Raw genomic sequence first — 17,564 nt, 5'->3', positions numbered from 1 at the left:
CTTTCAAAGGGGCTAAGTGCAGAAGTTTAATTCCATTGATAATAATGTAACATGTAAATTTGTAAAGAAGCACCAAGATAACAGACCAACTGCGCCTGCTTGGTCACTTGACCCATAGTGGGTATCAAACATCAACAAGTGCTGATATATATATAAGTGTTGTTTACCCAAAATATGCCAACTGTAATTATATCACTTAGCACCTCAGTAATCTCAGTACTGTACTGACTGTTAGCTTTATTTTTGGTAAATAACACATACAACTCACTTTACTGTGGGAGAATGCTATGTTTGCTGATGTTTGATACATGCACCCACTGCAGGTCATGTGACTTAGCAGGCACAATCCATCTATTAGATTTCATCTAACAAGTGCGGAAAATTTTGAGGCTCAGTTTAGCACATTTGAATGTATGAATACATGTACGTAAGAATGCATACACTGTAAGAGAACATCCAATAACTTCTTGAATCCAAATATCTCAAACATATTAGTCTTACAAGTTAAGAGCAGGTTCTATACCTAATCATATCTTCCTTGAGTGCAAGTGATTCATCCATTTTAGCTAAATTTTGTTTCAGTTGTTTCATAGCTCTTTCTGCTTCTGCAATGAGATTGTCTCGTGATTCTAGCTCCGACTTCAACTGAACCTTTTCATCCTCCAAACACTGCAAGGACAAACAACAAAATAACCTGATGAAGTTGATGAGTGTTGAACACGTTCGTGTAAAGTTAACAGTCTGTATCTGGATATGACCTACATGTTCATGTACAACTTAATCCCTACATCTACATGTAGATGTAAATTTCTCTAAACTTCTAAACTACCTGTACAGTTCCTTAAAAAGAATTGACACACACCATTTGTCTTCTAAATTAGAATTTCTTTTGAGTTTTGGACAGAGACCTTGATATTCACGTTTGTCACTCCCAAGTGTCAACTAGTCTTCACATGAGAGTAATCCATGCAGCTCCCAAGTACATGCAACTAAGCTACTGGTACATTATAACATGAACTGACCCTACTCTTATATTAATTTTATCCAGGGTAAATCTTCTTGTGTACATATGGTACATGTACTACTTTTTTGAAGATGTAGTTCAACGATGGAGGACATTTTTCTGCAATATATCTTTTACTGTAGAGTGTACCCATATGTATCAGAGACAAGGTCTCTTTTTTAACTTGTGTACTTAAAATTCAATGCGAGACAAAAGTTCGTGATGTGGGGGGTCCGATGGACTCAAAAAGAAAAACAGTTGTCGGTTTCATTTTACCATTCCGTTGAAGTGTGACGCAGTACATGGGAGTGAGAATAGCTACGACTGTTTACTGCCGTAGCATGTACACAATAAAGAAGGGCTCCAAGCCTATCAGTCTCAGTGTCAGTGTGTCTTCTGACAGTGACGCTGATGATCTGTCAGTTTCTTCTCACTCCTATGATGACAAGAATCTTGTCAATGGCAAGCAGCAGCAATGAAGCGGTTTGGCAAAATCAATGTTAGTCTGAACTTTGGGAAGCAGATCGTCCTGGGTGGACACAACAAAACTTCAGAACACCGACAGTGTTTTACCGCATAACAACGTACTGCATGGAGCGCACCACGCAGAGTGATTTAAAACACCCTGCCGGAACAACTCCCAAGTATCACATCATAAGTTTGGCTGATTCACATGCTGCCCTTAATGACTATTTTATATAGATGATGACTTGTTTTAGTAAACCAGCCCAGGGAATAAGGTTCTAAAAGTCCTTTTAATATTCGTCAGATGGCAAGAATTATATTTATTTTGGTTTTCAGTCACACACAACCCCAAATATCCTCCATCGGTGAACAACATCTTTATGCATCACTTCAACAGGGTTTTCACACTCGCGCAATACGCTGTTCAATCTCAACTTACCCCGGTATTCCACCTTAAAGTTTCAGAGAAAACAAAGCATGACCTACATGTATATTAATAACTGTACTTTTTAAATCTTATGTACCAATAGGATCTACATGTATCAACATATTTTGTGTCAAAGAGATGTCAGTTGATTTTACTAAGTGCTTCTGCACTTCAACATTTATAACAAATATGGTATACTTAGTGTTTCATGTGTTCAAACCTCATCCCAGCAAGCTTGTGATTTTTTTCACATATTCAGAAAAAAATGAGTATATTTTTATAAATAAATGTTGGTGATCCATAAAATTATCCAATACAAATATTACAAGAAAATATTATTTCCCGTTAACCTGTATTCACATGATCTGCATTGACCCACCTTGTTACATGGTTTGGAGTCTCAAAACGGCAAAAGTTAAGAACCCTGATTTTTCTTCTGATGCTGTCTTTGTCTTACCTTGAGATGACTCTCCAACCTTCTACATCTCTCTTTACTGTCTAATTTCTCTCCCTCCTCAGCTTTCCTATCTCCACTCATCTCCTCTAACCTCTCTTCCAGTCGCTGTATGGTAGCATTCTTTTCTTCCACTGTATCCTGGGAACGTGTCAGGCATCCCTCCAGATGGGTAAGCTGTGATTGGAAGTTTAACTCAGTCTGCTCTAGCAAGTGGCGTCGTTTAGCCAGCTGGTCTTGGTAACCTTCTGACTGTTGCTAGGGTAAGAATAGACAAACTCCACTTTCATATTTCATCCTTGGTCAAAAACTGCAAGCCAACAATTATACTAACGTTTGTCTTCCTGTTCTTGGAGAGTTACATGTAAAGCCAAATTATGGGTCTTCATCAATATAACTAGAGCAGTGACCATAGATTTTGGACTTGCTTTTCCTGGATTTTTTTTAGAAAACCTATGTCAAAGTTCAATGACAGACTGTTGAGTTATAAGAAACTTATGCATGAAGACTTCATCCACGACTAGCCAATTACTGCGTATTATTATTCTTCCCATCAGAAATAATGAGGGACAAATGTAGGTTTCTTCTACAGCTTATCTATGAAACAGTAAGAATGGAGGAGGCAGCAATGGTTAATACAATGTTCCATCTATTGCTGACGGAGTTAATTCAGAATATTACTTTTCAGTACAGGTTTTGCCCTTTCACTGACATGTATGGTAATTACTAATGTACACTCAGTGCTTGTGCTTTCTACTAACCACTTGAACACGGAGCTTGCCAGCATCGGCTGGCTAGTCCAAGTCATGTAGCATTGTCTGTAGGCTTAACCAAAAAACATGACTAGTGCATGCAGATGTCAGCCTATCTTTTGAACAAAGTGTTATTGGGTGGTTAAAATGAGAGGCAGATTTTGACTCAAAACATGCTTTTCAAGAGCACTAAAACTTCATTTGTTGCCTGGAATAAATGGTATATGATACATGTATGTATGTACACGTAAGTGTACCCTGCTAAAACCCAGCCCACAGATACGTGCTGCCCCAAAACTACTGACAGGCCAACAAGATAAGATTATCAGCAGGTGTCTGTACTGCCAATGAATGCAGTTGCTTGTGTGGTAAGAATTTTCTTAAAAGAACAAGGAAGCCAAAATTTGTAAAAACCCATTTCAATTCATAATTACATTAACTTATACACATTTTGAACAAAATAAAAGCAGAAATGGTTCACACAAAGTATTCATATGTTTATTTGCCACCCGTTAAGTGACCCCCCTTTTTGGGGTTTCAAAATGGGGCGCGGCCTGTGACGTAGACTGAGGCACCGAAATTCACCGAGAGACTTGATAGTCTAGACCTGACAACGACGTCAGGGCACGAGGCCTGGACAGGGCCTCTATCCTACATGTACATTTATTTGAACCCTGTCCTGCTGGTACTTTCTCAGAAGGCTGGTTTCTCAAAGGAAACTAACTACCCAACATCAACTCTTCATGAGGATTAACTGTCTGCCAACCCAAGGAAAGCAATTCATTTTAATCTGTTACCACTTCCTATCTTACCTAACCTGCCTTCATCATGGGTACAATGCCAATCAATTAAATCTATCTTGTCTACCTGAATTAACTGACATTTGTCTGCTAACGTCTTCCTCTGTGTTTCTAAGCTTTCTATCTGTTGTCTGTAGGCTCTCTTCTGTATCTCCCACTCGTTGGCTTTTTTCTGGTAATTCTACAATGCGACAAATCACAGAATAAACCACATAGTGTACATCCAATTTGAAGAAATTATAAAGCAATGCCTACATGTACATTTAAAACTCTCTGTAGTCTGCATCAAACGATGGATGTGTCTGGTACAGACATCAACCCAAACATCCCAGATAAGGAATTTGTAGAAAAGTATGGACCGGCACTTTGATTTCACATAAGGCCTGACCATGGAAAGTTGGAGTACATAACCTGTGCCACTGACTTGCAGCACTGTTGAATTATTGAGGATTTGAGTCTTAACTGAAGCCTCCAAGCAAGGCAAGTATTGAGGGTATCAGAGTTCAACACATTTCTTACTCATTCTGGTGATAAGTGCTTTAGCATTACTCTCTCCAGTCATCAGACTCCAAGAGTTCTTTAACAAAACTCTAACTGCACACTCAAGAATTTCTGGGGACCTTTGAGCTGATCATTTACTGCCCAATGGCACATCACTATAAAGGTCTCCAACTCTGAGGTTTGCCAAATGGTCAAATACCATCCCTTTGAAATCCTACATGCTGACAAGAAAACCTAAAAGGTATCCTCAGCAAAACAAATTAAATTAGAGAATGCAATGCTAGCAAGGATCATTTCACTGAAGGTTCATATTTCTTAGCTGTAAGACGACAGAGCACTTGCAGTCATCAAAGATTCTTTATTTATTTTACCCCCGATGTTTGGTATAATTGCACAAAAAAAGTTCAATTCGTTGGAGATCTATCTCAAAATCAATCTTTGTAATGACAGTGACGAAATCATTACTCACTTGGATTGTTGTTTGGACTGTCTTGAGTTGGTTCTGAGTATCCTGTAGTTGGATACTAGCCTGGTTTCTGTCTCTCTCTGCACTTGCAGTATGTTTATTGTGATGCCTCTCAACTTTTTCATAGTCTCTCTGTAAGCTGGATAACTGAGAATACAATATAGACCAAGTTTACACATGTTCATGTACATGTACTGCCCTGAGCACAGGGACTCACACAAGTGGTCTACATGTAGCTCTTTGAAGAAAACAAACATTGTATGCATTACCGAGTAAGATTTTAAGATACATGCACTTTCCTGCAGCCTGCATACTACAGTGAACCAAAATGGGCCAACATGAGTTAACTTTTGCAATGTTAACCCTAACCCAATAGGGCCTTTTTACTAAGATACATGTACATCCTCAATCTTCCGAAATCCTCCAATTTCCCAACTTCAAAAACTGCATTCATCCTCAATCCTCCAAAATCCTCCAATGTTCAAATCATCATTCATCTGTCCATCCTGGATCCTCCGAAATCCTCCAAAACCACCCGGAGGATTTTGCAGGATTGAGGTGGGTTAGGGTTAAATTAATGGAGTATTCCATGTGTACTTGTGGTATTATAAAGACATTGGCTGGAGATGAGAACCTCCAACGTTAGGGATACCGTGTCAGTGTCGTGCTATAGCCCTATGGTGGTGGTTTCTCCAAGTGCGCTAGTCAGGAGCCATAAACCTGTACCCACATCACAAAGCTAACAGTAAGCAACAGCACTACTATTAATTGAGACAGTGATGGATCAGAACACGCTGTTTGTGTCAGTGATGGCAAAAAAAAGAAACTATTACAGTGGAACGCTGCTATAACGAACACGACGGGGTCCATGCTAAATGTTCGGTACAGCGGTCGTTCGGTATAGCGAAATTAACTGCCGAACGTTTCGTTGCCATGTTGAATAGCGCCCTCTCTTGTCTAACTAAAGTGCACCCTCTTGTGATACTATGATTCGCTGTTTCTGTGATGTTCTGCCGTTGCATTTATGTTTGAGGTTTCTAGAAATGTATCTGTTAATTATTTTTGTTTTTTCATGAAATCTTGAGTTACAAAATTGATATTTAATTTATCCTAAAAGTCGTGAAGCTACCGCTCAGGATGGATCCCTGATGCATGCTGTGGCGAATCTCGGTTGATTTGCAACTGCATAATGTTCGGTAGGTTTTGTGCACAAAATATTAGGAGCCAAGGACGATTTTCGGTACAGCTTAATGTTCGGTATAGCGGTGTTTGGGATAGTAATGTTCCACTGTATGCACTTACGCAACATCTGAGAGAGACAGGGTCACATACTGTACATGTACACAGCAGCAAAAAGGGGCATTCATGCACATTTAGTTTGCCGATGGGCGCACAATAATCCATTGACAAAGAGGACAAAGACTGTTCACACACTTTGTAATAAGTATGCAGAAAGGGGAGAGGGACATACACCTTCCATCAGGGGAGAGGGACATACACCTTCCATCAGGGGAGAGGGACATACACCTTCCATCAGGGGAGAGGGACATACACCTTCCATCAGGGGAGAGGGACATACACCTTCCATCAGGGGAAAGGGACATACACCTTCCATCAGGGGAGAGGGACATACACCTTCCATCAGGGGAAAGGGACATACACCTTCCATCAGGGGAGAGGGACATACACCTTCCATCAGGGGAAAGGGACATACACCTTCCATCAGGGGAAAGGGACATACACCTTCCATCAGGGGAAAGGGACATACACCTTCCATCAGGGGAAAGGGACATACACCTTCCATCAGGGGAGAGGGACATACACCTTCCATCAGGGAAAGGGACATACACCTTCCATCAGGGAAAGGGACATACACCTTCCATCAGGGAAAGGGACATACACCTTCCATCAGGGGAGAGGGACATACACCTTCCATCAGGGGAGAGGGACATACACCTTCCATCAGGGAAAGGGACATACACCTTCCATCAGGGAAAGGGACATACACCTTCCATCAGGGAAAGGGACATACACCTTCCATCAGGGGAGAGGGACATACACCTTCCATCAGGGGAGAGGGACATACACCTTCCATCAGGGGAAAGGGACATACACCTTCCATCAGGGGAGAGGGTCATACACCTTCCATCAGGGGAAAGGGACATACACCTTCCATCAGGGGAGAGGGTCATACACCTTCCATCAGGGGAAAGGGACATACACCTTCCATCAGGGGAGAGGGACATACACCTTCCATCAGGGGAGAGGGACATACACCTTCCATCAGGGGAGAGGGTCATACACCTTCCATCAGGGGAAAGGGACATACACCTTCCATCAGGGGAAAGGGACATACACCTTCCATCAGGGGAAAGGGACATACACCTTCCATCAGGGGAAAGGGACATACACCTTCCATCAGGGGAAAGGGACATACACCTTCCATCAGGGGAAAGGGAGATGCATGTGTACTGTCTTTGCATATATGCCCAAACAAAAGTAAGTTTTATCCACTTTGTCTTTGATAGCATTTTCTGATGAAAGGCTACTTCATATGATTAGAACTGCTACTTCACAGGAAAGTTCTGAATGGATGGGCTAACAACTGCCTCAGTAAATTTACATGTTGCATACAGGGAGAAGGGGGGGTGTAGTGGCTGTGTATATCATGTGTACATGTGCAGAGGACGAAGACTAAAGTCTTGATATGTTTCTGTATGTATTACATGTGCATGTATGTGAACAGCCATACACAGCTTCACTAATAGCTTTCCATGATGAAGATCATTAGTATTATTCAGGGCAATTACATTTCAATATACATGCAAATCAACAGAAACTTCCCTTATCAATCATGCTATGACAGTGTACCTGTGATCTAAGCTGTTGGAGTTTCTCTTCATATTGGGATGCAAGAAAACACTTCTCTCCTTCACTGCTGTCAAGTTGGTGCCGCAAACGACCAACCTAACAGTATAACATCAATAGCTATCAAATCAGTATTTAGATATCATAGGGAATGATTACTCAAATACTCAGAAAAATGTCTTTAAGATTAGTTTTTGTGCTGGGTAAATAAAAGTGCCTTATTATACCTGATCCTATGTCTTTGTTGACGGACAGCATCTAATGCAGTGTTTGCTATTTTTGCTAATAAACACCTACATGCACTGGTGCTCCAAAGACACCTATGTGTAACAGCAAACATTCCTACATACATAAATGTATGTACCACTCCCTGCGCTGTGTGGGGTCCATACCATAAACTCCTACATGCTATGCACGTAGCAGCCTGATATGCTGCAGTCAATTCACTGTACGACAGAGTACCAGCCTTTTCATTCACTGTACATGTATTGCGTAGATATGATTGTATGTAGAGTACGTTCCTCCGAAATTTGAGCACTGCACTACGTGTACATGTAACTGCTGGTATAAACATGGACAAGAAAAATATGGAATAACATTGGAGAACTTGCAACAGTAAAGGAGGTTAAACCATTTGAAATAACAATTGAAAACATGACTACCGTTAAAAAGAACTACAGTAGGCACGGAAACCACATGGAATCAGCACTCAGAAATTAAGTTTTGTAGAGACAATCTCAATGAAAGATGGCAGAGGGCTTATGTATTTCACAACTCATTTTTATCAGTCCAATATTAGGTCAACATGGTCAACAATATAGGTCAACATGGGGCAATTAAAATAACATTTGTCTTGAGTTTGGATTTTCTACACTAATGACTTTCAACATGTTCAATGACTTTCGATGACTCTCGATGAAACACACTTTAGACTCAACACAGCGTGCTGCGCTATGGACTGTAACATTGGCCATGATGTAACTGGGTTGCAGTGCACATGCTGTTTCATCCCAATTCACATGTTGTCACTGTGCTACAGCATCAATGTCTTGCATGGACAGTAGATATTCAAGCCCACAAATGAAACCTTCTGCCACACCAGCATGCCTTGTCTTTGCATCATCAAAAGTTCGTTCTAAATATAAAATGGGGTTGTAATCAATGCTTTTCCATGTAACTTGGTCAATAAAATTGTTTGTGTTGTCAAAGATTTGGTATTGTCCCTGCTCACCAAATGTTTCCCCACAGAGACATGCACACTTCCTTTGGGATTGATGATTTGCTTTCTAACCGAGACGTGACAGTGTGTCCTCCGTTGTCAATAGGATTTTTTTCATGCTGTCATACATGTATTTATGCCATTCATGGGAATAAATGTGTTGTTAATGTCTCGTAACAGGTACATGTGGGCCTACCTCTTGGTGCTTGGACTCTAACAGAGCACGCTGAGATGCTACTTCCTGTTCACGTAACCTCAGTTGACCCTTGACCCGTTCCATGTCAGCTTCCCACTCTGTCTTTCTATTGTGGACCATAATGTCAATTTGTCGCATGAGTTCTTGCAATTCTGCTTCACAAGATGACATTGGTCCATCAAACAACCTACAAACAGTCACGATTTAAGATGAGTTACATGTACACGTATACCAAGTTGAGTGAAGCCACACTGGTGTATGATATGATACTTTCAATCAAATTTTCCTGAACATGAGAGTAAACTTTCAAGAGATACCTACCGGCATAGCTCTTAAAAACGGTGTAACAGGGGTTTCAGAGCATGAGACAGAGTATTTTTTGAGAACTGAGTTTTTACAAGCCAATCTCTCGTTTCGAGCATACCTGCTGATGATCATACCATTCATCCATCACACTGCTTATGCGTCAGGCCCACCAAGGGCCATGCTTGCTCCGCATCTTGGTTCGGCCATTTTTGGTGACGGGGATGCCATCTTTACTTGTTTTTAATGCACGACTGTCGTGACCTGTAAGCTGACACCATGGGAGCCCATCGACATGCACTGTGCTGTGTACAGGTTGCTACACAAAATTGGTTCTCAACATGCCTTGCGTGATCTGAACCCCAATTATATAATTGAAATATCCCACTATTCAGGAGACTTAAATGAGGACTAGTAGATGTGTTTATGTGCAGGAGAATACCTGGGCACAAGCGTGTAAGCTTCTGGAATACACATACATGTACGTGGACATGTGCAATTCACTTTATGTACAGTACAGTGCATAGTCATCCTTAATAGCCAGTCAGCATCATTTTCATAGTCTACAGGGGGTCGTACTAATCAGTGTCAACGCACCGTCAACACGGCGTCAACACATTGATAGTAACGTCAACACACCGCCGACACTTACAAAATGCATTGAAAAAAGAAAACAGACGTATCGAACTGTAATGTATACGCTTAGGAATAATTTCTATTTAATCAAGATTACATTTTACTACATTTCAAGGGAGATTTTTCACGCGCAAAATTGTCTCTGAGCAGCGTAGCTGTTCGCCGCCATCTTGCCTTCTCACGGCGTTTGGACTGTACCATGGTTTTCTGTAAAAGATGACCCCCTGTAGCATAATGGTATGGTCCATCTGATCGAGGCAACATGGCTACCGTCTTTCGTGATTGTGCGGTGGGTGTTATTTTCGTGAAATAAAACGGCTTTTCCCCTCAATTGTCGCCTACTGTTGTTAGCCAAATTGTATTTTAGGCATTACATTGCTATTGAATTGCGTTTCTGTTAACTTTGAACGTGATTTGGATGTGTTGACATTACTATCATGTGTTGACGCATGTTAACGTTGTGTTGACGTTAATTAGTACGACTGTCTACAGGACCAGGGGCTAGTGAGGGAATGTGCAAGCAGCCCATGGAGTTGACACTGAGATGTGACAGATTGCAAGATCTTAGAGTCCCTCCCTCCCACTCCAAAAATGGTGGAGCTTGGAGCGGAGCATTCTTGGCCATTAGCTGGCCTTACATGCAGATGAGCAAAGTGATAAACATAAACCATGTAAACAGCATGAACATTACAACCGTTGTCAGGTGGAAGCTAGGGATTGACTGGTGAGTAAAATTAATTTCAGTTTTTCAAAAAAATAGGCCTAGGACTTGGTCCAATAAGCTGAAACACTTGTTAGGCCTACACCCTTTTCAAGAGTTTTTTTCATAGGCCCTAGGCCTACATCATAGGCCTACCTCAAGTTGTCCCAGAACTTGATCCACTAATTCATGTGAAGTGGCGCCTCACATTTCTGGGAATGGAAGTACATGTATATCATGTAGTCCTACCCTGTAGCCTACTGTGGGCCCAACATGCCCAAGGTCATTATATTGCTACTAGTACAAGTAGTACATTCATGGAGGTAGACTTTTCCTACCTCCATGCATTACACAGAGTCATGACAGTAGGCTAGGTCTACATGTATTTACTAATAAAACGTTACTCACCCGGCTTTCTTTGCTTCTCTCTGAAATTCATCGTCCATATTTGTTGTCACTTTGTAATTGTACTGTTATTTATTTGATGTGCTATTTATTATCACATTTGTTTTCAATTTAAGACGAAAACCCACGATGATTAGTAACTATAGTACTACTACTTACTAATACTATTACTAGGCCCTGCGAACACTTCTGAGTTAACCATGTACTGGTTGCATTACTCCAAATACGCGCCCATAGAAAACAGTGTAAAATCAGACCGAAATAGCGCCGCCTGTTGACTCTCGCAGGAAGAGGTTGGCCTCTGTTTTTTTCACTATTTAAATATAAAGAATCAGTAGCACTTTAATGACTAACTATTAAAGTGAAACTCTGCATAAGCTTTCTTAGCTCCAGCTACTTCATCAGATGCAGTAGCTGGAGCTAAGAAAGCTTATGCAGAGTTTTACTTTAATAGTTAGTCATGGAAGTGCTACTGATTCTTTATATTTGTATTTTACCTGACTGACATGGCTACCTTCACTATATAGAATTCAAGATTATGGCCCTGAGAAGATCTCTTTTCGTTTCAATTTTATGGGGGTAAGCCATGTGATTTTTTTTTGGTTCGCCTTTCCCCGTTAATACCCCCAAATAGTAGTAAAACTATGCGCTCAGCTCTGAATGCAGCCGCCCGCCAAAATAAGTTCAGAACTTGGGGCCGTTAGTGAAAGAAATACCCCAAACTGGAAACTACCAATCACAAATTCAGGATTTATAGAAACGTTTCTATGATCCCTCCTGATTATGGCATGTCTTATGGTAAAACCCTCGTTTAATGAGCTCGCGCACACAAATTCAACGATGTGACGGAAACGTAGAATGCTCATGTAGGCCCCCACTAGTACTAAATAAAGCAAGGGCACGACCGAACGCAAACCAAGCAAAATAAAACAAAACACAACGCTTTTCGATTGATCAGAAGTCACTCTATTCGATCGGCAGAGGGCGCCATGCAATAGCCATTCTAAACTTACCAACTCTGATTTGGGAACTCTTCCTCAGTAACGCCGTTTTCCAATACTCGACTTGGGCTCAGTCTCAGGCTTCAACTATTTTTAATTCCTGACTTTGAGGTTGTAAGCGCAAAAGTAAGTCTGGTAGTGCCACAAAACATCAAGTAAGATGCAAAAGAGCCAAACATTGCAGTATTTCAATTTAATTTAAACGCTTCAGGCCAACAATCGGGGATTGATTTCCTACACAAACCTGAGACGGAGACGAAGTTAGGTATTGGAAAACGGCCTTAGATTCTTGCACACGATTCTAGCAGGAAGTCATGTGAGCCCTTTGAGATGGCAGATTTTCATTGGTTGAGCTGTTCAGCGACGCTCATATTTTATTAATTCCTAAGCCTCTAGAATCCTATAAATAAAGCAGATTCCCCCTAGTTCGTAGGTCATCAGGTGGGGTGGACCAAACCTAACGCAGTGCGGCGGTTGGACCCTTTCTGAGAGAAGTGCGATAGTAACCATTCTTATGGCGAAGAAATGTAACCATATGGATGCCCAGCTAGCTTAGCTTGGACCGATGCGAGAGCGGTACGAAAAGGCCAGGGTGCTAGTGAGAGTTGTACTCGTAGCGGCCCGTCACCGCTACGTCCGAACCGATTGCCGGGCGAGACACCCCCGTGTCCTTCGTCACCCTTGTCCTGCTAACTAGCCCAGTCCTCCCCGTCTCTTCGCTGAGCCAATGGTACATAGTGCGGCGATTCTATCATTGCGCTCATCACATTGCGGTCTGAGTGGCAGCTAGTGCGGTCGGTACATACCGGCGCTGGCCCCGTCCAGCTATTGCTAGTCACCATGGTGGTCCGGGACAGCTCCCATCACGACCCGGCCCGATTAGTGTAGCCTAGTTGTGCGGTGCTACGCACCCGTACCGTACCCACTCCGCCTGACTTGCATTTCCAATGGTCCTGCCAAACCATAGTTTAGTTACACTCGTATACAACTTCGCCTCTCTATAACTTTGCCTTTTGTGTGTTGTATTATGTCAAGCTACACCTTCTTCAAACCCTCATTGAACTTTGATGAAGAGAAGTGAGAGCAATAAACCAACCATACAGTTTGACTGTCACCCAAACGCCTTGTTTCACGTCCAACTTTTAATAAATTGTTGATCCCAAATATCACATCCCGCAGACACTAATAAAGACCATGCTACCACCGACTTGATATAAGGAAACGCAACATTTCTATTACTGACACTCACTGTTATGAAGCCAGTGTTAGGGGACAAAAAAATGTTCCAAACGGTAAAAGCTTAGCGAATAGTTAGGAGGTCAAAAACCTGACATGGTTATGAGCATCTGTCGCCAATGGAACCAACCTTAAAGAAAGGAAGTGTTGGTGATTCCGTAGTTGTAGAGACCTGGGGATAATGTGCCATAAAAAACCTCGGGTACCTACCCCAAAACTCGCGCAACCGCATTTCTTTGCTAACTTAAAGACCCCGCGCCCTCGGACACAGTCAAGTTTGTCAGTCTCGAGACTGGGTTCAGGCTGGTATCGAGACTGGGTCTAGAATAACCGCAGTTGGTAAAAAAAAATAATAAAATAAAATGACCCTCTAATTTCTCAGGTGAGAAATTAGAGGCTTCTCGTTGGTGGATCGCTATAAAAACTACCCCTTTAGCTTACACCCTTAACCTTGCGGTGCTTAACCTTGTGTCCCTCTGGGCTGCTTGTTCTCGTGTAATTAGTTCTCTGACACAGGATAAGGAGAAGCGCTAGGGTAAACAGCCCAATGGCTCACAGTGCTCCTGAAAAACTTGCTAGTGTGGTTTGTTTGACTTGTCTTGTTTTATTATTTTTTATCTTAGCTTATTGCAAACCCGGTAGGGCGCTTTGCGATGTTTATTCTCTTCTCTTGTTTTCCCTAGAGGTTCCTGTACATCGGGGTAAAGTTTTTCAGGGTGGTTGAAACTCATAGTTGGGTTTCTTTTTAATTATACGCTTTAAAAAATTGCGCGTAGCGATTTTAAGACCTCTATAGGCCCGCGTACAGATTTCAAACGCCAAATTCCAGCTCCTTCATTGTTAATGATTCTTCTCTGTCGTTTCTCACCGAAAAAAGTAAAATTTGTTATTCTTTCGTTGGTCAAATGTCCTCCCAAAATGGGGGAAACTCAGTGCGCATGCGTACTTACGAATGCAGGCGCTTCCCATTTTCTGTTCATACACGCACATATACGTTGAACAGCTACGATGAAGTTGCACAATAGAGAGCTGGTACAATCTTGCATGGCACTGGTCGAAAGTTGTGTCCGATCGCGAGTGTATGGTGCACGTACATATACATGTACTTGCCACTGCTGGCCGGCCGGTCGACGGTCTGACGCGAACGGACAGTCACATTTTCACGGCGGCTAAGTTTCCGTACCCAGAGTCTTCCCGACAGCATGGACCACGGTGATTTGTAATAATGGGTTAGGCCTAATTACCTGTAAGAAATACTTCTCCGTTAAACCATCCAATAGAAAGTTGAACGTACAGACAGGAGTCAGGGGAATAGACAAATCACAAATGATGCCTTTTTCAAGTGTGATACTTAGGCTCCCTCTCAGGCTTCAACTGTATTTTTACGACCTGACTTTGAAGTTGTGAGCGCAATAGTAAATCTGATAGTGCCACAGAACATCAAGTAAGATGTAAAAGAGCCAAACATTACTGTAGAATCTAGATACATGTAGTTCATAGAGAGCGCTATCACAGCTTGATGGTGCTGAGGTCTATTTTCCTTAAAATTGGTGGCGCTCTTCAAAACCACGCCTATTCCAAATGTTACGTGAAGTCTCCATTTTGATGCAAGATGTATACGCCCCTTTTTAGTCTGGCATGTTACCCAACCTGGCATAAAGCCAAAAGCCTAAAGACAAAAGAAAAGGCAGAAAGAATAGACAGAAAGAACTGGAAAGGAAGAAATAAACCACAGCTTCATCGACCAAGAGTAACAGAGGAAATCAGTTTCACTTGTGAGATTAAAACCCATCAGCTACCCCCCGTTTTACATAATTACAGTACTTCAATTTAATTCAAACGCTTCAGGCCGACAATCGGAGATGGGGACGAAGTTGAGTATTGGAAAACGGCCCTATAGAGCTCTCACACTAATAAATTCATATTTATGCACGCATGCGCACAAATGGCCTTGGCGGCAAGACGTGTGAAGGGGCCATTGAAAAGGTACGGGGTGCGACTTTGATGAGCATTTTTCTCTCAGGTTTTCTGGCTATGTTCATTTTTTTCTTCAGAATATCCCATTAAATCGTGTTTGTTATTAGTTTGTAATTTAAGTGGAATTTTTAGTGCTCTGTGAAAAGATTTTAAATTCTTAATTTTTCCTGTGCGCGCGAGGTCGTCGTTTCTTAGTATATGGCCCCCTTCCACCATAAGTAGTATAAACTACAAAGTAGGTGTTCTTGGAGCAAACCTGTACATTTGTAAAAAAAAATGTTCAATCTACCGCTATGGTTCAATGTACATGTACCGGTGCTGTACCCATTCGATTCGCTGCTTCCTGCACTTTGGAAATCTGATCTTTTTCTCTTTGGAATCTGCCTTTTGTCTTGTACAACCCCAAACACAACAACTGGATACCATTTCTTTTGGTAGTACTCCAAGCTATGACCAAGTTCAGCGGTAAGCTACGTATATGCATATATACATGTACATTGAACATCGGTATGGTTTTTTTTTTACAAAATGCACATGCTGGTTCCAAGAACACTAACTATGTAATTTATACTACTTATGATGGAAGGGGGCCACACTAAGAAACAACGATCTCGTGCACATAGGAAAAATTACGATTTTAAAATCTTTTCATAGAGCGCTAAAAATTCCACTTAAATTAGAAACTAATAGCACAAACGATTTAATGGGATTTCCTGAAGAAAAAAATGAACAAAGTCAGAAAAAGTGAGATTGAAAAAGTTTCAATGGCTCGCTCACACTTCTTGTGCGCATGCGTGCATAATAATGAATTTATTAGTGAAGAGGTCTATTCACTGATGAGTGAGACAGTGCGCATCATGTATTATGCTAATTATGTGTGCGCCCACGATACGGATTTGACCAACTTTAATTCCCAAGACGTTGTTGCTGGCGGGGCTAGTTGCGGCTCGTGCGTTCCAGCTATTCGTCTTGTGGGGCCCTCTCGCGTATCAACAACACAAGAACGTCTTGACCAAGACCAGGGGAACACAAGTTCGTAGGGGACAACACAAAGGCGCTAAAACGCCAAAAGGGAAGAAAAAACCTGACCTTGAACACGCGCAGAAATGTGGTTTGACCTTGGCATTGCTCAAATGTATGTACTGTCGATGTCATTTTTTGTGGTATTCCGTTGTATGGTATTTCAAAAAGCACTGGCTGATTACGGTAGGAGGACGCTGGAAAAATAAGATGTGTTGAAAATAAACGAAAACTAATTTCAGTTTATGCCAATGCTCAATAATAATCTTCTAAGCGTCACGTTTATGGTAAGGACCACTTACCGAACAAACTTGTTGCTTTTTGGCAAATTAACTGTTGATCTGCTGAAAATCACCTTTAATGCTACCATCTCAAACGCCACGGGTCAATTTCGGTCCCGAGACACTGAGGAGTTTTTTTTTTACTTTTACATTTACATATTTTTAGAAGCAAGGACGTTTTTGAAATTTGAAAAAACCAACAATTTGTAAATTACATGTTTTTTACTGTGGACTGTGAGGGAAACTAGTTTTGATCTTTGTCAGGATAACAGCTTTGCACAAGTTTACAGAACTATGTTCCGTCGAAAGTCATCTCTAACGTCACAGGTCGACTGGTTTACAGGGTGAATTTTCTATAGAAAGAATGTGGAAAAATTATACAAAGTAACTACTTTAAAACTGTCAGTGATTGATTCAAACTAGCTGCCACCGCAGGTCACAAGACATTATTCTAAATTAATTTTGATTCATGTTTTTAATTAATCAATTGAGTAGAGACAAATAGCCGACAATCTACATGTATCTCACACTCCAGGTGTCGAATGTGACGAAACTCTACATAAAATTTCCCTTTCTGCGTGGCGTCTTCGCAGGCGTCATACTACTGCAGTTTCCAACCAACCTGTGGCATTTGGGGTGTTTTTAGCGGACAGGTTTGCCTACGGTGTTCTTGGATTATCATAGCAAACTTTAACATCTACATGTACAAATTTGATTCTTACATTGGCAGTACATCGGGATCTTGTTTATTTGGATGGCCCGAAGAAACCTATAATACGGTGTTTGATATGGTTTTGAGGCCAGATTGCTGTTGACAGCGTGTGACGAGTGTCATAAGTAATATCCCCAATAAA

General features: G+C 41.4%; 1 protein-coding gene across 3 annotated transcripts in view; it reads right to left on the bottom strand.

The window, feature by feature from the left end:
• Window positions 1–11,420, bottom strand: part of cep63 (centrosomal protein 63) — a 36,345-nt gene extending 24,925 nt beyond the window's left edge. For 2 of the 3 annotated variants that reach the window (XM_022242329.2, XM_087146096.1), the window contains exons 1-7: window positions 11,199–11,420; window positions 9,152–9,338; window positions 7,740–7,835; window positions 4,872–5,015; window positions 3,969–4,082; window positions 2,353–2,607; window positions 524–669 (exon numbers count right to left, since the gene is read on the bottom strand). In XM_022242329.2, the coding sequence (XP_022098021.2) occupies window positions 524–669; window positions 2,353–2,607; window positions 3,969–4,082; window positions 4,872–5,015; window positions 7,740–7,835; window positions 9,152–9,338; window positions 11,199–11,236 (980 nt within the window). In that variant the 5' untranslated portion in view covers window positions 11,237–11,420. Of the gene's footprint in view, window positions 1–523; window positions 670–2,352; window positions 2,608–3,968; window positions 4,083–4,871; window positions 5,016–7,739; window positions 7,836–9,151; window positions 9,339–9,575; window positions 9,677–11,198 lie in introns of those variants that run through there. The other variant, XM_087146095.1, reaches the window with a different exon arrangement.
• Window positions 11,421–17,564: the final 6,144 nt, after the last annotated feature.

This window comes from Acanthaster planci, linkage group LG14 (genome assembly GCF_054643075.1).
Source record: "Acanthaster planci isolate LZ-2023a linkage group LG14, COTS_SCS, whole genome shotgun sequence".
Taxonomy (NCBI): Eukaryota; Metazoa; Echinodermata; class Asteroidea; order Valvatida; family Acanthasteridae; genus Acanthaster; species Acanthaster planci.
This window is presented reverse-complemented; position numbering and strand designations above follow the sequence as displayed.